Below are 26,500 nucleotides of genomic sequence, written 5' to 3' on the forward strand. Positions count from 1 at the left end.
ATATGCAACCAATGTATAGTACATTTTTTATTTTATGTTTTTTACCCACTGTATATATCTACTTCCACAACTCATCTCTAAAACTTTTGGACCTTTTCTTAAAAGAATTGACACTAAATCAAAACTCTTTTAACAACTGCATATGTCTGGGAGAGGTAAACATTATATGTAAAAGAAACGGCAAAGGAAAACTTATGTCTGTCATGAACAAATATAAGCACCAAACAGCAAAATTGTCAGCCTGCCTAGTATATAACACATCTGCAGGCATCTTCTTAACCTCTTTCAGGCTGTTCTCAAAATATACCATATACTTTTGCAGAAAAGCAATAATTCTGCTAGAAGTAATAAGTAACCATAGCCCTTAAACCACATAGCTGTTTAAGAACTCATTCTTGTAAACCAGTTAGCTATATTATAGTGTTATGAAAGGCTGTAAGTGTAGATGTTAACTTACAGTAATTTACTTATTTGTTAATTCACTCATTTACTCAGAGTTGATAGCTAGAATAGACCTCAGGGGACTCTTTTGTTACAAATTAATTGTGAAAATGTAAAATTATGCCTGTCAATATTTTTGTCAAAATGGATTAATTATACAAAACTACACCTGCCAATATTTTCTACAGTTGCTAATTACCAACATCATAAAATAAACTGCTACAATTGCAAGTTAGCTAAATGTGCCTTTGGAGTTAGGCAATATATAAAAAAAGCAGTGAAAATAACAAGATGCATATTATTAATAAGACAATTAAAGCATACAGTGGGGAAAGTGCTCCTGGAAAGGGAAAATGAAAGTAGTGTTGAGACAGGGAGGAAAAAGGAATAAAGTATACCCCCCAAAAAATTGAGAGATATAAGATTGCAAGAGATTAGAGGGATATTTCTGATAACCTTACAAATATTATCAGTAACAAGTAGAAAACCAAAGGGCAATGAATGTATATGGCTAATAAAGAATTTTAGCAAAAACTGAAAACAGCAGCTATAGTGTGGACGGTGAGGAAAGTGGGCAATAATCGCACCCCCATCCACAACAAATGCCATAATCAAAAACAGCATAAACATCTTTATGTGCCAAATATGGAAAACAAAACACGCTTCACAGAAGTCAAAATAGCAAAAGCCATCAATTGTAAAGCTAGACAAGCATATCTCATAGGAAACCCAAAACACTTTTAGAAGGCAGTCCATGCTATAAAACAAATGTAAATGCAAAACCATCTAAACCATAGATAGTAAAACTATACTCATTCAATAAAACTTCCTGACAGCCGAACTATTTAACAAAAATGTTTTACTGCATATTTAACAAAATATCCACATTAACACAAAGTATCCAATATCAGCACTCTACCAATTCTTTGCCAAATTTAATACCCCAATACTGCTGTCTTAAAACTTCAGTCAGTAAAGTCAGTGTTAAAAAAATCCTGATTTAACTACACGAGTCCCAGATGAACTCCACCCTTACTTTCTCTTACTGTGAGAACCTGTTATCAGTGAGTCACTTGAAGATCACATGATAAGCACAATGATTTAGTAAAGGGCCCTAATAATTGCCCATATAGGCTGACTCCCCCATAACCCCAGATGAGTTTTGCCCCATCACCTTACTAACCATATTAGCTAACCTGCAGTTACTTTAATAGATCACAAGCCATGGACTGCATCTGTCCATACGCACAATTTTTCACACCAGGCAGCATTACTACTTAGCAATTTCGTAAGCTATGAAACCATACTTAACATAGCTCAAGGACATCTGACAGACAGTTCCTATACAGATTTTATCTGGATGTTTTGACAGAGTAAGCTTCAACATAATATTTAAATACATTATTAAAGCAGTAATCTTCCTCTCACAAACTCCTCTAAAACTAGCTCACAGAACATTGACTAATGCAAGCTAAATTAATTCCATACCCACTGTTATAGCAAAAGCAGCTCCCAAGGTAAAGCTCTCTCTCTCTGAGTCAGCAAGGCTCAAATTCCCTAATATCAGAATCCCTGAACTCTGCTCTGGGAAATCCACCTGTACTCCTTCAAACTTACATATAGCAACTCCATGGTAACTCCAACTGGAAGAAGGAGGAAATATCCCCAAAAAGGGCATCACTGCTGGCACATCTCACCAAAGAAAATCTTCTGTGGAAGTGATCTAATCCTAAATGTCTTAAGCCTTGGACAACTGGCACTCAAGAACTAAGACTTCATCCAACAGTAGGGAAGTCCCAGGTAACAACATATTAATCCCTTCTATTATCCACATTTATTGACATTATTATATTAGACATTTCCATAATATAGTCAAAACTATTCACTGATGGCACTGTGATCAAAAGGAAGGACAAATATTCTGCAGTGGAAAGGTCCCTGAAAATATATATCTTGCATACCTTAAGATGATGTTAAACGAATGACCAATGTTTTGCTTGCTCTTCAGGGTTAAACAAATGCTCAGGCCTTAAGTTTTCAAAGAGCATGTAATGAAGGCCGCTCCCTAAAACATTTCAAATACTAGCTTACTAGACCTTACACATTCCTTCAGTGCAGAAACACACACATGCACACACGCGCGCGCGCGCGCACACACACACACACACACACACACACACACACACACACACACACACACACACACACACACACAGTCTCACACACTCATACATACAGACTGATAATGCGTATTTGTCAGCATGGTCAATTATCACTGACAAAGTACCACAGTACTAAGACAGGAAAACAGAATAAAATGGATGGTATATTTTAACAGCAAGAAACAAACAAGACATTGTATAAATTACTGGTAAATGGTAATCATTTATATTGTACAAGCTTGCCTGAGTATCACTAGCCAGAAATGTGCAATCATTGATCAACGACTAAAGTTTTACCAAATCGACTATCCATTTAAGTTACTCTCTGGCAACTGTACTACTGTACTAAGCTAGTTTATTTCTGTGCATATAACAAAACAATGCCTGTTAGTAAAAATGCTATTTGTTTTTTATTACCTGGAATTGTGAGTTTCATTGGTTGCTATTATGAGTGATTGTCTAGAAAAAACATTGCATGTCCTCTTCCCTCTCATAGCCAAATGTGTATGTACAAGTGGAATGTAGGCAGATAATACTGACATCCTTCTCCACCCCTAATGGCTGTATTAGTGATGACCCTTCAAAGTTGGTTGTAAACCTGGTAATGCCAGTAAAATGAGAAAGATTGTCTGATGGTCAAGAGGCAGGTGAGACAACATACTGAAAAAGACAACTGGTAGATTTCTTTAAATTTTACATATAAAAATTTAAATCCTAAAATCATATGACTTGAAGTCTGAACTAAATCAAATTTCTGTGTGTAGAAATGAAGCATAACTATGACAGAAATAGGGATATTTCTTCTGTTTTCTTGTTGTAATTTAGGAAGGTCTGTGCAATAATCACATAACGTATCATTTTCACAGATGTCTGGTATGGATCTGTTACATTTCCTTGAAGTATTGGGAAGTCACATCACACAAACCTAGTTACAATAATCTGTAACTTGAATACCCATATTCTCATAATGTGTGTTCCTGAACTCATCAGTTTATGAGCACATGCCACACAAATGAAACATTTTTTACAGGATAGTAAACACCCCCTTGCACTAAGTAAGTAATGTCACATCAGCGAAAGTGCAGTTTAACAAAAATGCACTTTTGCTAAAAACAAACAACCAAAATAAAAAAAAAAAAGTAAAATAAACACTGAAGAGAAAGTTTTGCAGGGGGCAAACCCCTTATGCCCCCACACCCCAATAATTATATATACTAACTCCGAGATCGTATGGATTATGAAGGAAATGTTAAAAAAGTTAAACAAGAGCAAATACATGAATCCGTAGATATGAGTATGGAAAAAGAATGTGAAGAATGCATTGATAATAAGGAAAAAATAGTAGACAAAAGTATGAAACTGAGGAAGTGGAAGAACTGGTACAAGAAATAAGTGAAGAAGAAGATGTAAATTGGAGAGTACTGTGAAGTAACAAGAACTCTATAAGGAAGAAAGTGAAAGATAGTAAAAGGGAGTTTAAAAGTGTAGTCATGAAAAAAAATAAAATAGGTAAAGGGTAAGTGAAAGGAAACAGTAATACTTTACTAAAAGAAGACTGAAAATCTTAACAATAAGTGTTAATAGTATAAAGAACATTAAAAGAAGAAAAGGTGTTTTATAATGGTGTGCATTATTTCATATGTATACAATTATATTAGAAGATACATGAATGTTAGCAGACAAAAAAGGTTACAACCAGGAAAATTATGGGGTTGGAGTATTATTTGGAATATGGGAAAAGTTATATGCTTAGGTATTGCAATGTTATGTAATGAAGCAATAAAAGTTTTAGATTATACTATTGTAGAGTCAGGGATCTACTTTAGACGAACAAAATGCCACTTACTCGAAACTCATTTTACCTAGACCAGAAGACCAACAGCACCACAACACTGATGTACTGGAACACGGACTATTGAGTCCAGGTAAGTAACCACTTGGTCATCCAAAACAAACATGTAAACAGAAGAAAAACAAACCCACTCATGTGGGGGGCTTCTCCCCAATGCCCCCACACCCCCTAACTAAATATATCAACTCTGAGATCGCACTACCGTGGCGGTAAGGGACAAAGTTAAACAGGATAGCTGAGTGGTTACTTACCTGGAGTGCATAGTCGGTGTTCCAGGACTTCAGTGTTGTGGTGCTGTCAGTCTTCTGGTCTCAGTGAAATGGGTTTCTGGTAAGTGGCATTTCATTCATCTAAAGTAGAGCCAGAGTTAGGTAGAACAATAGAAATGGATAAAATAATGAAAAAATATATTTATAAAATTATTGCAATTTATAGATTATGTTACGATAAAAGAAAGAGATGTAATGTTTAAAAAGATTTTGAACTATGTAGGAGTAACTATGGAAATAATATTAGTGGGAGACTTTGTGATTTAAGAAGAAAAAATAGGAAGTGATGTTAGGAAGGTTTATGAAATAATGAAAAGCAGAAAGTTATACATATGGGATGAGAACCACTTGACTTATAAAAGAAATGAAATGAAAACAGAAATAGACTATTTTGTAATATCTGACCGCCTAAAAATAGAACAAAAAGGAATAAAGGAAGTAGGATTTTTGGATCATTTAGCTATATGGGTAGAAGTGCAAGAAAAGGAAGGATATATAAGATTAAGTAAAGGTACTGAGAGACTTAATGAAACAGATTTAAATAAGGAAGGAAGAGATGAGACTAACCAATTAAGGAAGGATCATGTAAATAGGGAATTTTTTTATGAAAATTGGATGGGTTGGTGGATAAGTTTTAAAGAAAAATATTAAATGTGTTTTTTACAATATCAAGTAATGAGAAAGAGGAAAGAAAAAGTAAAATGTAAGCAACTAAGTCAGGAGGTGTTTAATGATATAATAGAAAACAAGATAATCATTTCAGAAAAGAGAATAAGATATAGGAACTGAATCAGGAGAAGATAAAAAATGTTGCATAAGCAAAGATATTTTTTACAGAGAAGAAAATTAGAGGTGACACCATATTTAAACAAGATTGTTAGAGAAACTGAGAGCATAATAAGGGTACTGAAGAATATTGAAGTAGAGATAATGAATATGTAAAAAAATACTTAAGGTAATAAGGAAGTATATTGAAAATATATTTAAAAAAGAGATATAAAGAAAAGCAGAAATGGAAAGTTAAAAATTAAGTGAAATAGATAATAAGAATATGGAAAGTATAAGTGTAGGAGAATTAGATATGGAAAAATCTACTGGAATAGATGGTACTGAGTATCATATGTCTTATAAAATGGAAGAATGGTTGAAAGTGTATTTCATGGAGGTATTAAATGAATGGTTGGAAAAATGAATACTGGCCAAAGAAATATGTATAGGGGTTATGAAATTTATATGGAAAAAGGGAGACAAAGAGGATATAAGTAACTGGAGGCCAATAGTGTTGAATAATACAGATTACAGAATATTTATAAGGATAATAGGGAAAAGATTAAGAAACAGTGTGGATAAATTACTTGACGACCTGTTTTTTGGTAAAAGAAGTAAAGGAACTCAAGATTTGTTATGGATATTGAGAGAGGCGATAGATGATGTTATACATAAAGAGGTACACACTAACTTTATGGTAGGAGATGTAAGTAAAGCATTTGATATAATACAATATAATGCTTTGTGGGATATATTAAGAGAGTATAATATAAGTGATAAAATAATACAAATATTGGGGTCTATGTATAAGAATAATAATGTGACAATGATATTAAATGGGTGGTTAAGTGATGAAATAATAACAAAATGTGGTGTTGGGAGGGTGGCCTAGTGGTTAAGGTGTTTGCCTTACAAACACAAGGTGCAGGGTTTGAGTCTCACAAGGGATACTTGGCTAAGTTTAAAATGGTTCGCAAGGGCAGTTAGCTTAGTACGAACCTATGCTTCTAACCTATGATAAAGCAGGGATGTCTAGCCAGCAGTATTTTGTTTGCATTAGTTGTGAACGCAGTTGTTAGTAAACTGAATAGGGGTTGAGAATGGCAAGATATAGAATAACAGAATAAATTCAAATTCCTATCATTTTTACATACACAGATGATACAGCTTCAGATATGAAGAATAAAGAATGGATGAAAGAATGGATTACAAAGTTAAATAAGTACTTACAAATGCTCATCTTATATATAAACAAAAATAAAAGTAAAGGCATTGGAACAATAGTACAGAAGGGATTCAATTCAATAATGAGGGAGAAAGCAATGGGAAAAGTATACAGAAATTAAGGAAAGTTTGTATGTTTTGGAAATCATATAAATTGTCATATAAAAGAAAGTGTATTCAATAAACTTTATTTTTCTAGGTAAAATTGCTTATTTAGTAGGTGTTTATACTTTACCATCCAAGTTTGAAAAAGAATTGTTGTCTGTTGTATTTTCTTTTATATGGGGATCAAGGTTTAATCCTGTAAGAAGAGTGATTCTGTCCGTTAAGGTTCATAGATTAGTAGATTAGGTTCATAGATTAGTACTAGGCTAACTGTCCTTGTGAGCCATTTTAAGCCTAGCCAATTATCCTTTGTGAGACTCAAACCCTGCACCTTGTGTTTGTAAGGCAAACACCTTAACCATTAGGCCACCCTCCCAACTTGTTAAAGAAGAAGATGGAGGATTAGGATTAATCAATCCAATTGTGTATGCAGCTTCAATTAACTTTTACAACGTTTTGTTATGATAAGTAGAAGATAAATATAAGACTGTAATAAATCTTACAATGAAAGCTAAATATAAGATTTTGGGAAGAAAGTAAGTTCTGGGAAAAGATGGAAATATTTAGTAAATGAAGACATGAGAGAGTAGCAGAATTATTTGTTGTGTAAATTGAATATAAAAAATGTACAAAAAATAGAAAAGAATGGTATGCTAATATAATGAATGCACATTATTATATATAGTCATGGAATCATTTAGGAAATGAAGAAAGAAATATATATGTGTGTGAATGAGGGAGGATAGAGGAATGGTGAGGATGCAAGGAGTAGAGGTGGCAAAGGTGGATGAGTTTAAATACTTGGGGTCAATAGTTCAGAGTAACGGTGAGTGTGGAAGAGAGGTGAAGAAGAGAGTACAGGCAGGATGGAGTGGGTGGAGAAGAGTGTCATGAGTGATTTGTGACAGACGAGTACCTGTAAGAGTGAAAGGGAAGGTCTACAAGAGGGTAGTGAGACCAGCTATGTTATAGGGGTTGGAGACAGTGGCATTGACAAAAAGGCAGGAGTTTGAGCTGGATGTGGCAGAATTAAAGATGTTAAGATTTGCACTGGGTGTGACGAGGATGGACAGGATTAGGAATAAGTATATTAGAGGGTCAGCCTAGGTTGGAAGGTTTGGAGACAAAGCTAGAGAGGCACGATTACGTTTGTTTGGACATGTGCTGAGGAGTGATGCTGAGTATATTGTGAAAAAGATGCTAAGGATGAAGCTACCAGGTATCAGGAAAAGAGGAAGGCCTAAGATAAGGTTTATGGATGTGGTGAGAGAGGACATGCAGGTGGTTGGTGTGACAGAGCAAGATGCAGAGGACAGGAAGAAATGGAAACAGGTGATCTGCTGTCGTGACCTCTAATGGGAACAGCTGAAAGAAGAAGGAAATTAAAAAAGAAATGTGATTAAGACTTGCATGGGGTAGAAAAAATTATGACTATAATGAATTTCTGTGGAGATTGACAAGAGGAAAATTGCCTGCAAAGCTAATATGCTTTATAAAGACATTCAAGAGAGGGTGTGTCATTATTGTCTGGAGTCAGAGACAACAGAACATTTCTTTTTAAACTGTTCAAGAGTAAAGGAAGTATGGAAAAAAGTATGTGAAGATACGATATTGGTTTTCAAAGTGTTGCAGATATAAATATGAGGATGTTGCAATGTGGGTAATATGGTAACAAAAAACAAAAAGAGAAGAAAGATATTGATAAAAGATTGTTCTATGTTATATAGACGATATGGAATGAGAGACTGAATGAAATAAAGTTTAATGGTAAAATGGCATTGTCTGAAATTTTGAAAAAAAGTTTTTGGTTGTAGGAAAAAAGAGTGGGGGGGAATAGTTAAGATACAGGGAATTTTGTTATATATTAGATAAAAAATGTAAATACTTGTAAATAGTGTATAATGTGTAAATAATGTAAATAATTTGTATAAGTTATATTAACAATAAAGAAACCCTACTCTTTTCAATAGGTGCCATGAGACCTTTTACATCCACCTGAGCTCCCATCAGCTCAAATGGATAGGACCTCAGTTTAACATCTTATCAAATGAAGACACATTAGGAATGCAGCTCCCCCCACCTTACACTGCATAGTAGTGTCAGAAATTAATCTACCTGGTTGGAGAATAGAACTCACAGCCTTTTGCACTACTGACATACTGAGTGAGATGAGGACCGCTGACACTCTTCAAAAATGCTTTGAAACAATATTTTTCATAGCATATCTAGCATCAGTTAGACAGGGAGTGCGAACAGTGTAGTTAATATAGTATATAGCCACACACACACACACACACACACACACACACACACACACACACACACACACACAGTTATAAACACGGATATCTAGTAACATTTTCTACATATTGTGGATTCTGTTTTAGTTGTCAACAAACTCAAATGGCAACATAGCATTAATCATCCATCCACACACACATGCCCACACACATATATCTGCAGTTGAAGTCTTATCATATTGCTAATTAGTTTGTATGTTTTTATTTATATTCCAACATGCAGAACCATTTGATAACAGTCATAGCATTTATCTCTCTTTCCATTTATTTTACATACGTATATATTTATATTACTTATTTATTTACTTATATATTTTATATATATATATATATATATATATATTATGCTTTCTGTGAAATAACTTGCATCCATTCTTTCGGCTGCTCCCGTTAGGGGTTGCCACAGCAGATCAACTGATTCCATTTCTTCCTGTCCTCTGCATCTTGCTCTGTCACACTAACCACCTGCATGTCCTCTCTCACCACATTTCCATATCCCTTTTAAATCTAACCTCTCAAAGCTTCACTGTATTATTATTATATTATTATTATTATTATTATTATAATTATTATTATTATTATTAATATTATTTTGCCCTTCATTAGTAAAATAAGCTTCTCATCTGTTTCTTTTACAGCCCTTCAAGGTACAAATCTCCTACCTGCTCTATATCTTTCTGAATAACCTTGTACTTTAGAATACATATGCAGATGATGTTCAGATGGACATTACCCACAATAATGTGTTGCTGTTTACTTACAAAGTGTCACTGTAGGACTATGTATATGCAGTGTGTATGACTTAGTTACTCAACAAAGAGTAAGATTTCCAGAATTCACTGTAAGCTCATTGTAAAGGTTCCTCTTTCTATCATTTTAGGCTACGAAGGAACATATGCAGGAGCAGATGAAGAAAAGTTTCCAAGTAAGTGTTTATTTAATTTACAATTAAATCAGATTTATGGCTAATGCTTACAGCAAGATAATTTCATAAAAACATACTATGTACAGATGAATTTCTACCCAGGCGACAAAGGTACCTTTCAATTGAAAGAATGGCAAACCCCTTTTCAGAAAACTGACTGATTAAATGGGTGTCTTGAGGTTTTATACCTGATCCAGATAACTATAAAATTCATGCTCTTGGAAATTAGCAAGTATCAATTTGCTTTATTGTTATGTTTTACTGTGTTTATAGTATGTTAGTCAAATATTCTGAAGGCAGTTTTTTAATGTCTGCACTGCTCATCATATAAAGGAGATCCTAAAAAGTTAAATGTTGCTGACTTTCAAAATGATATTTTCAGATCCATTTCTTTTGGTAAAGCAGGAAAAAGCCACAACTATGACTGTTCCCTGTGTTTGACCAGTGGCATGAGGGCCTACTGGAGCTGACACAGAAACATGGAACAAGGCCATAATGCTTGTAGTTGTCATGTGACATGAGTTTATCTCAACAAGCCATGAATATGGCAGACTTCCTCAGATGGTATATGGAACCATGCACATGCAGGAGGGGTAGTAGAGCTCTCTGCATGGGTTGCATATCCCCTACCTAACAGGAGGGGCTAGAGGACTTAAAGGAAAAATGTTCTCATTGCCAAGTTGCTGGTGAGGGCACAAGCATCCCCTGTGGCTCCTTGGATGATGGCTCCTCTGGTGAAAGGAGATGTTTGATGGTTTACAATTATGGAAGCAAAACTTACAGAGAAATCATGTTTTCTGCAAATTGCAGATCTTGGAATTTCCTGTCACTAAGCTCAGAACTAAGGCAATCTCTTTGCCTTCTATTGCTCCTGAGTTAGCTGCAGTGATGTACAATTATGGAAGAATGCCTATAAAAGTCAAAGTGGAAGTAAGCTACCAAAGGATATGAGCTATCAGTCCCAAGACCAGATGGCTAAATGACGAGATGACCAAAACCAAAAAGTACAACAGGATAATATATAATAAAGTAGTGATTTGGCATTCCTGTGCTGGGCAAAGCCCCTCACCATTCCCTATACAGAGGGCTGTATCTTCGGTCTTTTTGTTTCTTGAACTAAGAAGTCATTGTGTTGTACAAAAGAGAGGAGGAAGCTAACTGTAGAAGTTATGTTTGAAGGAAGACTGAAGCAGAGGTTTTGTGCACAAAGAAAGAAGACAAACATCTTTCATCAGTGTAGACAAATGTTGATGAAAACTAAAAACAGTCAGCCATTGAGGGAAGTAATGTTGCACTTCTGTGGTGCAGTTCATTGCACTTAAAAAAAGGAAATCCGTAGGACAAACCCATTGGTCTGCAACTGCAGTTGATGAGATTTAATAGACTGGAAAAAATGGTTAGGCAAATCTAAGTTAGTGACACAATGTCCTCTCTAGCTGAAATGTAGGAAAGAGTAGGGTAAGGAATGCTGAATGGTTAAGATGTCAAAAACTGTATAAAGGTAAGCCATTCAGCATGCTGCACAAGATATGCTAAATGAACAAGAGAGAAAAGACTAGTTATGGATTAATGAAGAAATAACAGATGGAGGGTTCATGTTATGGCTAGGAAGAAAATAACCACTTTGGCAAAGAGAGTAAATGAGAGAAAAAGAAGAAAAATGCATGGATAATGAGCCAGTCAGTTCTCAATGGGGTTTTAATAAGGATTGTTTTACAGATGTATGGAGTAAAGCAAAAAATATATATTTTAGATGTGGATGGAAAAATATATATGAAGAAGTAAGGGACCAGAAGGAAATGATTAATTTATTGCCTCATTCTTTTTCAAGAGAGGGGAGAGAGAGAGAGAGAGAGAAGAGCTACAGAGAATGGGTGCTACCTGGGTACAGAAAAGTTAAAGAGAAAAGGAATTCTGAACAGATGTGTAATGTCAAAAGATAAAATGAAAAAGGACAAGTTACTTCCACTTTTGTGACCAAAATAAATGAAGGAGCTGCTAACATAATGAAGGGCGTAGCTGTTTTCCCTGCTACCGTAGATTGGAGAAAGTGTCCACGCACTTCAAGTCAGCTATTTACATTTTACTGAATAAGGCAGTGAGAACATGGAAAGTACAGACCAGTGAAATAACTCTGACAGCCATTTCAGAAAACATGACTGAGAATATCCTCAAAGGGACACTGACCATGTTCATTAACAGTAATTATGCCCCGTTATTGTATCCTAAACCAGTACTATGACAAGGTTATATAAGATGCAACCAAGGATTCCCACCATATACTGTATGAACATCATAGAATCATCCAGACTGGTGCAGAATAAATGACTGCTACTAAAATGGCATGATGTCAATAAACAGTCAGTCACTTCTGGAAGAAATCTGACTCAACAACAAAGTTTGTGAAGAAGTCGAAAACAGTTTCATAATAGTGAGTCAAGATATAAATATCTTAAGGTGCTGCATGGTCAGATGTTTGACACAGTTATGGCTTGTACTTCCATAATGAACATTACTCAGGGGGTCTGTAACAGGATTAGTCTACTCCCAGACAAAATTGTAACAGTGCTATAAGATGCAGGTATACAGTTTCCAAGAAACACTGGACAAGCTAGTAGCCTTTCAAGGCAAACAGGTATAGTATAATGCACTTCAGAGAGCAAGGGTCAAGTAAGACCACAAAGCAGATACATGTCACTCGGGCAATGGTGCATTCATTAAAAGCTTGGTCATCAATAAAACTTCATAGACAGGACATGTGATGCATTGGACAATGTAAAGCAAAGTGCCTATATCCCTCATCCTCCCTTCATTAGGCATTACTGACTTCTTATCCTTTTGAAAACTGTGTCAGACCCAATGTCACTGAAACTATTTTAACAAAGAAAGTTCCAGCAATGAAAAGAGATGACCACTCAAATCAATACCCATAAAAGTTTTAGAAAGAGGCAGTATTAAATAAGACTGGAGATGACTGAAGCACATGGTCACCTTAAAACAAACATCTACAATTCGTTATAGTATAAAAATCAGCATTCCAATGAGTAATCTGTATTGATTCATACAGGAATACAGAAATAATCATATCACAGATGAAATGATGACTGACATTCTCCTGAAGGTGTATGTCCTGGTTTAGAGGCAATACCTGAAGGCAGTCGTCAGTCTAATGGACAGATAACACCTATATACAACAGACTGGAAGGAGCACCATTTCACTCCAGCAAGTGCAGACCTTGCAAGGACACGAAGGCACCTGAGCCTAGAATAAAACAAAGTAATGTGAGGAAGCAGCTGTATCTGATCCACCTCTGCATCTTATTTACTTTACTCTGGTATGCTGCAGCCATAAGAAGTCTGATTAACTATATGTTATTTGTCTTCAAACTGTTACTCTGAATCCTCATTCACTGAGGTCTAAGTGTAGAGAAAAATTTTATTTCCAAAGCCAGATTTCACTGTGGCCTGTGGTGTAATTGCTAAAATAAAACTATTTATTCTCCATCTTTATTTGCAATTGCTGGCAAATGTAAGCAATCCAGTTTTTCATAGCTTCTTTATATTTATTGTTGTCAAGGTGGGATGCATGAATACTTCACTTATGGGTTGTGATACTAACAATTGTTTCTTTACCTTTCAGAAAACCCTGGCACAACACTTGCAATAATCAGTTTCAAGATAAATAAAATCTGTATCAAAGGCTTTGGGTATTCCTATGAAATGGGGTTATAGCTCAGTGGTAGAGCATTTCATTGCAGAATAAGAGGTGCCCCGGTTCAAATCGGAGTGTCACTGGTGGGGTAGCTTTTGCAAGTGCCAGTGACTCAACATGTGAGCACATGTCTTTGGTGCTGGAAGATCAGAAGGCTGTGGGTTCTAGTTTCACCACTGTGCTTCAGTTTGTCTATCAGTAGGCACAGAGGATTAAGGCCATGAGCTGTAGTTCCTGCGGTACAGAGTAGGCACAGAGGATTAAGGCTGTGAGCTGTAGTTCCTGCGGTACAGAGTAGGCACAGAGGATTAAGGCTGTGAGCTGTAGTTCCTGTGGTACAGAGTAGGCACAGAGGATTAAGGCCATGAGCTGTAGTTCCTGCAGTACAGAGTAGGCACAGAGGGTTAAGGCTGTGAGCTGTAGTTCGTGCGGTACAGAGTAGGCACAGAGGATTAAGGCCGTGAGCTGTAGTTCCTGCAGTACAGAGTAGGCACAAAGGGTTATGGTCATGAGCTGTAGTTCCTGCGGTACAGAATAGGCACAGAGGGTTAAGGCCGTGAGCTGTAGTTCCTGTGGTACAGAGTAGGCACAGAGGATTAAGGCTGTGAGCTGTAGATCTTGCGGTACAGAGTAGGCACAGACGATTAAGGCTGTGAGCTGTAGTTCCTGCGGTACAGAGTAGGAACAGAGATTAAGGCTGTGCGCTGTAGTTCCTGCAGTACAGAGTAGGCACAGAGGATTAAGGCCGTGAGCTGTAGTTCCTGCGGTACAGAGTAGGCACAGAGGATTAAGGCCATGAGCTGTAGTTCCTGCGATACAGTGTAGGCACAGAGGGTTAAGGCCGTGAGCTGTAGTTCCTGCAGTACAGAGTAGGCACAGAGGATTAAGGCCGTGAGCTGTAGTTCCTGCGGTACAGAGTAGGCACAGAGGGTTAAGGCTGTGAGCTGTAGTTCCTGCGGTACAGAGTAGGCACAGAGGGTTAAGGCTGTGAGCTGTAACTCCTGCAATACAGAGTAGGCACAGAGGGTTAAGGCTGTGAGCTGTAGTTCCTGCGGTACAGAGTAGCCACAGAGGATTAAGGCTGTGAGCTGTAGTTCCTGTGGTACAGGGTTTGGTTTCCTTAGTTCCCATTTTCCTCCTGTAGGACATTGAGCAACTCATTTGACCAGAAAGTGCTTGGGAGCAACTGGGAATTTTGTCTTGGCTCTTCAATGGTCTATCTATAAACCTATGCCCCAATCTGCTTTTAAAAATGGTGAGACCGATAGAACCTTTTTAACTTAGTGATCTTCACTCCAAGTAAACCCTGCCCTCTACATATAGAATAGGGATGTTTAAGATACAAAGTAACTGATATCTCAGGGACTTTCAACAGGGGATCTAATAAAAGTTCATAGGGTCATAGTTGTGTACTAGGCAAATGACCCTGGACCTTTTACAAGCCTAGGCCATGGGATTGTGCAGCCTGAAGTTAGTTCCCAGTGCCTCTATCAAGTAGAGCAACTGGAGTGATCCCTGGGATAAACTTTCTATTACCCATCCACTCATTAAGATTTCTCTTGAAGAGGGACAGTGAGGTCCTCCGCTTGACATGTATGGGAAGTCTAGTCTAGAGCATGGACAGTCTCTGGGTGAGAAAAATGTCCCTCCAGCATGTTCTGTTGAGTGTGGTAATGATGTTCAGGTCTCTGGAATGTGTGGTGCAGAGGGATTGGGATTTCCTTAGATATAGCACTTCTAACAGAGCTGGGTCAGACATGGCTTTGTAAGTCAAGCAAAGATCTCTTCTAAGTAGGCAATAGGAGACAGAGAATAGCTGGTGTCTTTTGAGTCTGTCTGTGTAGGACATGTGTTTAATGCCTAGGATTCTCTTTATAGGGTATTTCTGTGGCCTCTCCAGCTGTTGCAGGTGTCTAGTGAGCTGCATGCCAAATGGGACATTATACTCGATGATTGGTCTAATGAGGAGTAGAGACAGACGATGACCTCTTTCTTCCTGGATGCAAACCCCTTGGTAATGAGATGTGCCACATAGAAGAACTTTCTGACCATAGTAGCAATATGGTGGTCGAAGGAGAGGTTGCTGACAACCTGCGTCCCCAGATCTCCTAAAATGCCTTCAGTGTTCAGTGGGATCCCATCAATGTGGTAATTAGTGGGAACTGAGTTTTTACCAAAGGGAATGACAATGCATTTTTTGGTGTTAAGCTTAAGGCTTAAGACTTGGAGAAAGCATATTATAGGGTGCCTAGAGATGAGTTGTGGTATTGTATGAGGAAGTCAGGAGTGGCAGAGAAGTATGTAAGTGTGGTACAGAATATGTACAAGAGTAGTGTGACAGTGGTGAAGTCTACAGTGAAAGTGACAGATGCGTTTAAGGTGGAGGTGGGATTACATCCAGGATCAGCTCTGAGCCCTTTCTTATTTGCAATGCTGATGGATAGGTTGACAGACAAGATCAGACAGGAGGCCCCATGAACTATGATGTTTTCAGATGACATTGTGATCTGTAGTGAAAGTAAGGACCAGGTTGAGGAGACCCTGGAGAGGTGGAGATATGCTCTAGACAGGAGAGCAATGACGGACAGCCAGACTAAGACAGAATATATGTTTGTGTGAATGTGAGGGAGGCTAGAGAAATGGTGAGGATACAGGGAGTAGAGTTGACGAAGTTGGATGAGTTTAAGTACTTAGGATCAACAGTTCAGAGTAATGGTGAGTGTGGAAGAGAGGTGAAGAAGAGAGTACAGACAGGGTGGAATGGGTGGAGAAGAGTGTCAGGAGTGATTTGTGACAGACGGGTACCAGTAAAAGTGAAAAGGAAGGTCTACAAGTGGGTAGTGAGACCAGCTATGTTGTATGGGTTGGAGACGGTGGCATTGACAAAAAGGCAGGAGTCAGAGCTGGAAGTGGCATAGTTAAAGATGTTAAGATTTGCACTGGGTGTGACAAGGATGGACAGGATTAGGAATCAGTATATTAGAGGGTCAGCTCAGGTGGGACGGTTTGGAGACAAAGTCAGAGAGGTGAGATTGTGTTGGTTTGGACATGTGCTGAGGAGGGGTGCTAGATATATTGGGAAAAGGATGCTAAGGATGGAGCTGCCAGGTAAGAGGAAAAGAGGAAGGCCTAAGTTATCTTAGGTTTATGGATGTGGTGAGAGAGGACACGCAGGTGGTTGGTGTGACAGAGCAAGATGCAGAGGACAAGAAGAAATGGAAACAGATGATCTGCTGTGGCGACCCCTAATGGTAAAAGCCTAAAGAGAAGAAGAACCTTAAGGCCATGGTTTCAACACCAGTCATTGGTTTCAGTGAGACCATTCTGTAGGATGTTCGCATCACTTGGGGAGTTAATAATGGCTCCCAGCTTGCAGTTGCCTGCGAACGTGGTCAGCCAGAGTCCCTTTGTGTTGTCCTGCACTTCTGAGAAGTAGATGCTGAACAGCAGAGGACCCAGGACCAATCTCTGTGGGACTCCACTCATGATTGGTCGGCAGTCTGACTTGGAGTCCACTGCTTTCCAACTGTGTGTTCTATATGTGAGCCAATTTGCAACCCATCTAGTGATAATGGGGTTGATGCCTAGTTTGGTGAGTTTATCAATAATTCCTGAGTGAGGAACAGTATCAAAGGAATGGCCAGATCAAGGTAGGCTGTATGCACTGCCTTACCTTCATCCACAGCCCTGGTGACTGACTCAAAGAAGTCAACCAGTTGAGTAGGCATGATCTCCCTTTCACAAAGCCAAATTACATGGGGTCTAGAGTTTGTAGATTTCCTATATCTTTGTTAATCAGGTCCATGATGATGCACTCCATAGCTTTACATATCAGACTCAGCAGGCTAATGGGGTGATAATTCCCAGGGTCTGTAGACGCTCCCCCTTTATGGAGAGGGATGACTGTAGCACTGTGCAGTTCAGTAGGGACAAACCTGAAGTGAGGCTGTGACTGAACAGGGCACACAGATGTGGTGCCAGTTCACTTTGTAGTTCATGTATAACACAGCCAGCGATATTATTGGGTGGGTCCCATGGAAGCTGTATTCTTGGCCTTGGACAATGCAGCTTTAACCTGTGCTGCAGTAATGCTGGGTGCCTGGCATTCTTCCAGTATTGTGATTGGTCCTTTGGGGGGGTAAAGGGGGCACTGAATAATAATTGTATTCCATATGGTACCACTTACAGTAGTCCTCTAACTTCCGTCTCACAAGATTAACCTAATACTTTCTATATTCAAATCCCTGCTCTTCCACAGAAAACACATTGTCACCTTTGCTTTTTCTGTGAACATTTTCCAGAGATGCCCAGAAGGAAGATGAGCTTTAATGAATCGCATAAAAGATGACACTTTTACAATGTGGATTCCACCTTGTGCTGTGCTGTAAAGTAATACGAAGCTCACGTATAACAGCTGTACAACATAATGCACAACTGTTTAAACATCTATTCCTAAGGACAAGTTAAAACTAATATAGATGTGCTCCTGTAATCGTAGTTTGTTTTTTATGAAACTAGTTGCTGTCTCAGTCACCATTTCTGCCTGGTCCATCTTCTGCAGCCTTTCTCTCCCCCAATACATCCCAGAAAGAGTGCACACTTTGACATCCAGCTATGTCAAAGAGGTGGAAAAGTCCATTGTTCGTTATATACCTTCTCAGGCTGCTGAACATCCTGTCCCCACCAGAGGTCAGTATTGCAGTTTCAGGCCTCACATCCTCCTAACAGAAAGAATGATCTGGCCATTGTCTGCTCCTTTTCACACTTCTTGGCTGTTTTTTCAACAATGACAACTGTAATCAAGCCATGGATGTTGGCTATTTTATTTATATGTTAACCAGGCAAGCTCACTGCACACAACTGTCCCTTTTCAGGGGCAGCACAGGAACAAAGTCTTATTAAGTGACATGCTTAGAGTTTCACAATAGGCAAATAGAGGCTTAGGGAATCAAACCCTTGACTACAGGAATCAGCTGGTTAACAGCTCATAGCCTTAATCCTCTCTACTGACTGCTAGGCAACAGTGCAGTTGCAAGTATATCAGGATGTCGGGTGCTTAGACACTATAAAACAAAAAAGCCACACTAGGAAAACCAGAGACAAAGAAATACTGTTGCTGACCACCTCCTTTTTTAAGAGTAACAAAACTTTAATAATTCTGCTTTTCATCCAAAGGACTTCATCAGAGACACTATCCATAGGATTCAGTAAAAGTCTCACCATCCATGTTAACTGCACAACATGGTTTGGTCAATTAGGCCAATGGTGAGAAATTCTGATTCAGAGACAGGTATAGCTGCAATGTGAAAGACCTCATTAATGATTCATTGCCATGTCTTTGAATTAAACTCTGCACTATCAGACCTGACCATGCTAGTGCATTGAAAATAGTTGCTAAATGAGCTCAACATTTAGATGTCCTCCCATAACGTCCAGCCAATATACCAAAGCCTAAGGATTTTATAGATGTCATACTTCACACGTATGCCCCCCACTCGAGGTGTGGGGCATAAAGGTGATGTACTGGCATACATATTTCAGAACTTCTTTGCCACCAGTCTCAGCAGCATCATTAATTGCTGGTGCTGGTTACCGAGCCATGTTTCAGGCAAGTACCCCTCTGGGGTTTCTTCTTATCTATTTTTACTTTTATTTTTTGTGAGTTTATGTGTCATCCATAAAATGAAAATGTCAGTGTGGGATGTAGATTCCCCATAAAGATGGTCACAAGCAGTATCTTTTCTGTTTGGGTGCTTCTCACGACCACACATAATGTTCTGTCTTCAAAGCATTTGTCCCTAAGACCCTACTTAGTTGTCTCCTCTCCTTATCAATTTACCTTGAGAACTAGTGTCTTAAATTGTTGGAGCAAGGTGCTATGATAGAATCAGTCAGCCGCCTGACGAGAAAAAGGCCAAAAAAGTAATTTCTGATTCAGCTGCTGTCTCGCCTCACCCAGACGTCACTCTCTCAAGGCTGGTGAAAGCCCAGATGATCACTTGGTTGTTTGTCTCAGATTTCTCTGCCATGACCCCCTAGGAGGCTGGCATGGATCCAGCTTCTCACATGCCCTTGGAGACTCTGCAAATGTCCACTCCAAATGCTGAGAGTGAACATTGGCTGATTATTTCTGAAGAACTGAGGGGGATACTGCAAATCCTTGTTCAGGAGCAGATTCCCACTACATTGGTTGAGTGTAGGCAAGGGTCTGAACCTCCTAGGATTTTTAGGGTGGATGTTCCCTAGAAGTAAAAAACAGAAAATTAGACATATTCCACCTGTTGCTAAAGATCCCCATTGTGAATGGCAGGATTTTACCTAGGGGTTGTTTCATGCTTTAATGCCTCCTCAAGGAGTTTCTATGACTTCTCCTCCTTGGTCTTCTACTCCCCTTAAGATGCCCAGAGAACAGGAATCATCTGAAGAGGGTTTGGGTTCTGGGGAAGAGTCTTTGGCATGCTCATAGGTTCATAGGTTCATACTAGGCTATCTGCCCTAGGGCATTTATAAGCCTAGCCAGAGTGTGTTTGGCTTTCACCACCCATTTTAAATTAATTTTGCTATGCCCTTTTTCGAGGTTAGTATACTGTGCCTCTGTCTAACAGTGACACAGAAGTGATACCCGGGGTAAACCTACGATCTCCCATCCACTCATCAAGGTTCCTTTTGAAGAGACTCTGCCTAACCTGGACTGGGATTTTATTCCAGAGTGAAGGGAGCCTCTGGGTTACTCCTGTACTTTTGTCAAATACCCTTCCCCCTGGATTATAGATCTTTGTAGGAGGATTCTATCAGTCCAGACTCCTCCATGGAGGAACTCTCCTTTGGGGACACTACTTCTTGTATGATGGAATATTTTAAGTGGGACTGGTGTTAAGATTCTGATATTTAAAGAGGTATTATGACCTCCTCCAAATGGATTCTCCTAACCCCACTGCTGTACCTCCTGTCTTGGTTGCCCTTCTGGATAGCTTTTCAGCAGTGTCTCTGACCCATGATTCTCAACCTCCAGCCTCTAAGAAACCTAATAGATTTTACAGGGTGCCTGATGATTGTAAGTTCTTGTACAAGTGTCCTTCTGCTGATCTTTCTGTAGTGTCTGTCTCTTCTGATAAACCTTCTAAACTTTTGCCATCTACTAAACTACTTTCTTCAGACAAGGACCGTAGGGCTATGGAACATTTAGGCAAAAAGGTTTACTGACACCCTGGGTTTTTGAGCTATTAATTACCAGACTCATATAACCAGATATGTTTTAGCCCTTCTGTCTCAAGCTTCTCAGGCAACCTCTGACCTCTCTAATTCAGAAGGGAAGGTCTCAGCCCTTTCACTACTGGGTTCTACCTCTCAAGTGGCTCATCTCTCTATTAAATGTAGTTATGATTCAGCTGATGATTCCACTAGGGCTGCTGCCTTTGGTTGTGTTTTGAGACATTACTCTTGGCTTCGTCTCCAGCCTTTACTGATGACATTAAAGCTAAATTGTTCGATACTGCTCTTGATAATAAGAACCTTTTTGGTTCTGTTGCTGCTTTTTTCTAAGCAAACCATCTCCTCCTGGATGTCTAAGGCCATTTCTTTTTGTTATTCCTTTCATGGAAAACATCTTTTTAACTCTGTAAAAGTTCATTCTACTAGAGCTGTTGTTTCCTCTGGTGCTTTTTTCTAAGGATTGGATACCAGTTCCATCCTTGAGGCTGCTACTTAGACTTCTGTCCATACTAAGCATTACAAATTGGATGTTGTTTCAAGAGCAAGAGCTGGCTTTAGCAGAGCTGTCCCACATGAGTTTCTAGAGGGGTCCTGTGCCTTCCTTCTCCCATTTTCCTCTTGACCTTTTGTACCCTCCCTTTTGTAAAGAACACTGACAATGATATGGAAGGACATAGACAGCTGTGTAAAATCTTAACAGAAATGTCCTTCTCGTCACTGTTGCAATGTTTCCACCCTCCCTCCTCCTACTTCTGCTCTGTGCTTTTCCTTCTGTCTTCCTGGCCTGGAATTCTTTTCTTTTTTATCCTTCTGGATGCACATGTTCCTTCTAGTTCCTAGGAATATTGTTCCTCCTGGGGCTTTTCAGTTCTGAGGTATGTATGTCCATATATCCCCTTTATGCCATATGTCTTGACCATCCATAACATCTAAATGCTTTGGTGTACTGGCTGGATGCTGGGCTACCCTTGGCAGGGAATACCTTCTGTAAAGAATACTACAACAATGAAGAGGACATCTACTCTTATGGCAAGATTTTGTACAACTGTACTTTTTTATTGCATTTTTTTTTCATTTTTTTCTATATTAGGAACATAGTTAATGATTTTATTCTGAGCTGCTTTAACCATAATCAATAATTTGACTTTTTGGTACAGTGCTTGCGGCATAAGAAAACTTTGTAGATCATCTTTGAGTACATCCTAAAGAATATAAATATGTGCATAAGAGCAGGAGATTTCTATTGAAAGTTCTACTGATCATTGATTAATAAATTCTAAAACTTTGGGGCTTGAATTTAGAGGTCACTTTTGATCTTTCCTGAGTAGCTTTGCAAACTTAAATCAAAATAAAGCTTAATTTCCAAATGGTCTGAGAATAGTACATTCATTAATTTGCAGGAATTAGTAAGCCTGAAATCAAAAAGAAATATACTCTCTTATGAAATTTCTTACTATGTGAAAAGAATGAAAGCTGGAGTCCATATGGGAAAAGAAAATGAAAGAAATATCTAAAATGTTTTCAAGAAATTTCAGTTTAGAAGGTTTGCATTTGATGTTTTGTCCTTAAGCTCATTTATGACTGCATTCCACTCACTAGATAAAAATAGATAATGGATTATAAATATATTTATGAACTGAACCAGGCCCTCAGAAATCTAATTGATTGCAATGATGTTTTATGATGCACATCAAACTGTTTGCAGTCTATGGATTAATTCTTATGCTTGTTTTCCGCAGCTGCCATGCTGGAAACTGAAGCAGACTTTGCTAAAGTGTTCCTGCCTTCCTTTCCACAAGAGCTGGAATCATACTTCCTCTCCTGCACCTTCTCCTCCCCATTGCCAAAATATCAACAGAATGTCCAGTGGTTCCGAAATGGTCAGTACTGCAGCATTTTTGGTTACTTCCTTCCTAAGTTACTGTTATTTTAAATGTCTATGAACAGCATGATTTTTTTTCCACAGAAACAGAGTTCAGGTAGGTACTGGTAAATTGTCATTAGACCCCCCTTGAGACAAAGAAGCAATATTGATTTATTTATTTATTTATTTATTTATTTATTTATTTATTTATTTATTTTATTTATTTATTTATATTGATTTATGTACTTATTTATCAACATTTCTTTGCCAGGAAAGTCCAACTGGGTCACGACTGGCTCCATTTCAGGAGCAGCCAGGGAAAAAAATATCCACAGTTAACGCATCTTACAAGATGCCATACTATTAATACAGTACAAGGGAAAACAGTAAATGATAACTATCACATCAAAAAAAAATAAACAGAAAAGATGGACCCTGCAAATCATATTCCATAAAGTTTTGTTTCAATTTTACTGCAGAAATAATAAGCTACTGGGTCTCCATATGAAAGTCCAGAAGATTAGATTATGCAAGAAGACCGAAAGGGAACTACAGACAGAAGACACATGGCTAGATGGGAAGTGAGCTACATGGAAAGCTTTCCTTACAATGGTAGACATGTGGTGGTCAAAGTTAAAGTTACGGTCTACCTGTGATCCAAGGTCCTTTACCACTTCATGGGTAGAACTCTTCATGAATTTGCATGTCATCCTCATGCAGGTGCTATGCTAATCTTCTCTATATTGCTGCAAATTTAGTATATGTGCTACCTAGTTCAAAAAGGCCAGCCATCATATGGAATAGTGCCTTCTTTTAGGGGATTACAATACTGCCACAGCATTTTGATGTCATGACTTTTTCTAATAATGGTATTTATTTGTTAACTGAGAAGGAGGAACTGGTTTTCAATCCATTTCAGCCATTATTTAGACCATAAGGAAAAGAGTACATATTATATACAGGCAGTGCAAAGCAGCCAGAATACAACCATAATTTTGTATGACCTTTATACACGCACCACCACAGCCTGCCAACCATCAGCACTCAACAATCAGTCAAGCCATTTGTTCCACAAATAGCCTGAGGGTCATCAATAAGGCAGCTGTTGGGGGGGCACCTACTTAAGGGCTTAAACACATCCACTGTTAGCCAATGCAAAAGCTTGTTAGAGCTTCCTCTATGGGTGAACACATACCCGCCCATGCCTCATGAAGGCTTGTTTCTTAGCTTACTTTTTTTCTCCCACACAGCTGACCATCACTGTACCCCACTGTCTCCCCCTCATCTGTCAGGTCCACCTACCACTCTTGGCTTCTCCCAGATTTACTGCAGTTAGGGCTGACAAGGAGATCAAGGTGTCCTGAGACCATGTCATACTGCTGCCATACAGTTTTCCATTTGTTCCCCTGTACACATGCTTGTAACTTCTAAGGGAGGTGTGGCATTGGGGGCATCTTGGTATATTAACCCACCTCCAAAGCAGTTCAGCCAATGTCCTTTCCTGTGTTCCACTCTTTGTGCAGCAACCCCCCCCATTTCCCCATCCTCCAGTATGGATAAAACATGGGGAGCTACTAGGCTATCCCGCAGAATGAACACACCACCCTTCTCTGCCAGTACCTCAGTGGAAGACTGTAACATGGATATAGCCTGGCAGAGCCAAACACATCCATAACCCCTAGTGATGAACATCATGCACCCATTTCTCCAGTATGTGTTGGCATCACTGTGAACTGCACTGCCTACCCAACTTGAGCAAGCCAGCAAAAGCTATTTTCTCTAATGCTCCTCTGCAGATCTCCTCCAGCTGTTAAGCCACTGATTGATTTCAGGCTGACTGCTTCATACCCAGGGCTTCATTCCTTATAGGTTCATAGCAGGTTACTAGGCTAATGGCCCTAGGGCCTTTACAAGCCTAGCCGTGTAAAATTCCCATGCATCCTAATTGACCATAGCTAGATTGTCATTTTTATTAGAGCAATTCTATGATCAGCACCAACTACCGCTTTCCATGAGGGGCATAGATGCCACCCCTGGGGTGAATTTACAGCCACAGAGCAGACATAACCATGGTGTATTTGTTAAGTACAAATAAACCACATCACCTGAAGGCCTATGTAAACACTGGGAGACTATACAAACTCCACATAGAAAGTGACTGGAAGTTAGGACTGAACCCCAAACCCTGGAGCAAAGACAGAGATCTTACCACTGTGCCTCAGTATTATTTTGTTTCAATCATTTCTGAATGACTAGCCATGTAGGGACATAAATACAAAGTAAATTATATTGTCATTAGGTGTTTAATTGTGACCAAAGAGCATGTCCCAGCTGACAAGTAATGAAAAAGGGAGTGGGTGCAGAGAGACAGAAACTGTCGGGAGAAAAAGCATGAAAATCTGTGCATCGCAGATTTGCCTTTTTTCACTGTAGTAGGACCACCAGCAGCTGGCTGGTTGTCTTCCCCTCAGATTTAAGATCTTCCTGTCCAATTTATCATCCCTTTGTCATGATGCCCCATCAGCCCCAATACAATCATATTTAGATATGTTACCAATTCATGTAACACCATACGAATTGCAGAAGGAGTCATTACCGGGCACATTACCGGTGCTGCGAAGAGCACTTTTGGCTAACATCAAAGTGTGAAAGAAAGCTAATTTCATGAACTTTAATTGTACTTTGATTTAGGAATGGGGTTCATTCCCATCATGGTATTAGAAACCCAAAAGGCTTGGAAAAATTAAAAAGCAGAACAGATTATTTTTCTGCAATGACGTGGCAGGTGGAGAGGTGATAGAACCATAGCTTACAATGTCAAGAGTGCTGCTCATGTAGATTTATAATTTGGTTGTACTATATCATCTCCTGCGTGCATTACAATGCTGTAGGATGGGCATTCTCAAAGGTAATTAGGGAGCATGCCCCCACTTCCTTGAGTGACTTACTCCTCAGTTGTCCCACCCACCCTATTGCAAGTTCACACCCTTTTCATTCAGTTTCCAGGCTTCATCAGGTACCAAGATGTAAGGTGCTCCCCAAGGAGAGATGTAGCTGGTCCATCTAGCACCCTGTGCCAGACTCTCAGACATACACCCCGGCCCCTTAACTCTTCAGGTAAAGAATAAAAAAACACAAAGAAAAGAGAAAAACGTTGTATTTTATTGCAGAAAGCAGGTTAGTACTTTTGAACCAATCATCTTCCTTCAGATACACTCCATCCCCTGCTCTTTAATTGAATAGAAAAAAAACATCAAAGTAAATTGCCTTTCTGCAGGACAAGCTCCCTAACACTTTGCACTCGGGGGAATTGATTGCCCCCTTTTTCCCACCCTTGCTATGCTACTGTCCCAAAGTAGAGTTACACACCCTACACCAGAGAGAGTTGTCCTTCCATACCTTGCTCCTTCCTAACCAGTTCCCCCAGAGCCTGGGCAGGCAACTAGGTAAACCTAGGCAGCATGCATTGTAATCAGTGATCCATCTCTCCATGTCTCTATGCCATAGAGCTGGCAATCTTCTTCTTCTTCTTTCAGATTTTCCCAGTTAGGGGTCGCTACAGCAGATCACCTGTCTGCTCATGATTGGCAGTAGAGTTTTATGTTGTTGAGTTGCCAGCCCACACCCAACCTTCCACAGAAACCATAGAGCTGGCAATATAAGTCA

General features: G+C 39.0%; 1 protein-coding gene and 1 non-coding gene across 4 annotated transcripts in view; one reads left to right on the forward strand and one right to left on the reverse strand.

Moving 5' to 3' along the window:
• Positions 1 to 26,500, forward strand: part of LOC122811408 (myomesin-3-like) — a 482,129-nt gene that overhangs the window by 307,357 nt on the left and 148,272 nt on the right. For all 3 annotated transcript variants that reach the window (XM_044083257.1, XM_044083248.1, XM_044083240.1), the window contains exons 8-9: positions 10,002 to 10,046; positions 22,710 to 22,850. In XM_044083257.1, the coding sequence (XP_043939192.1) occupies positions 10,002 to 10,046; positions 22,710 to 22,850 (186 nt within the window). The remainder of the gene's footprint in view (positions 1 to 10,001; positions 10,047 to 22,709; positions 22,851 to 26,500) is intronic.
• On the reverse strand, positions 23,510 to 23,613 carry LOC122817285. The gene has a single exon (XR_006367193.1). It is a non-coding gene; the product is annotated as a U6 spliceosomal RNA (small nuclear RNA).

This window comes from Protopterus annectens, chromosome 1.part1, assembly GCF_019279795.1.
Source record: "Protopterus annectens isolate FY-2018-M chromosome 1.part1, PAN1.0, whole genome shotgun sequence".
Classification (NCBI taxonomy): domain Eukaryota; kingdom Metazoa; phylum Chordata; order Ceratodontiformes; family Protopteridae; genus Protopterus; species Protopterus annectens.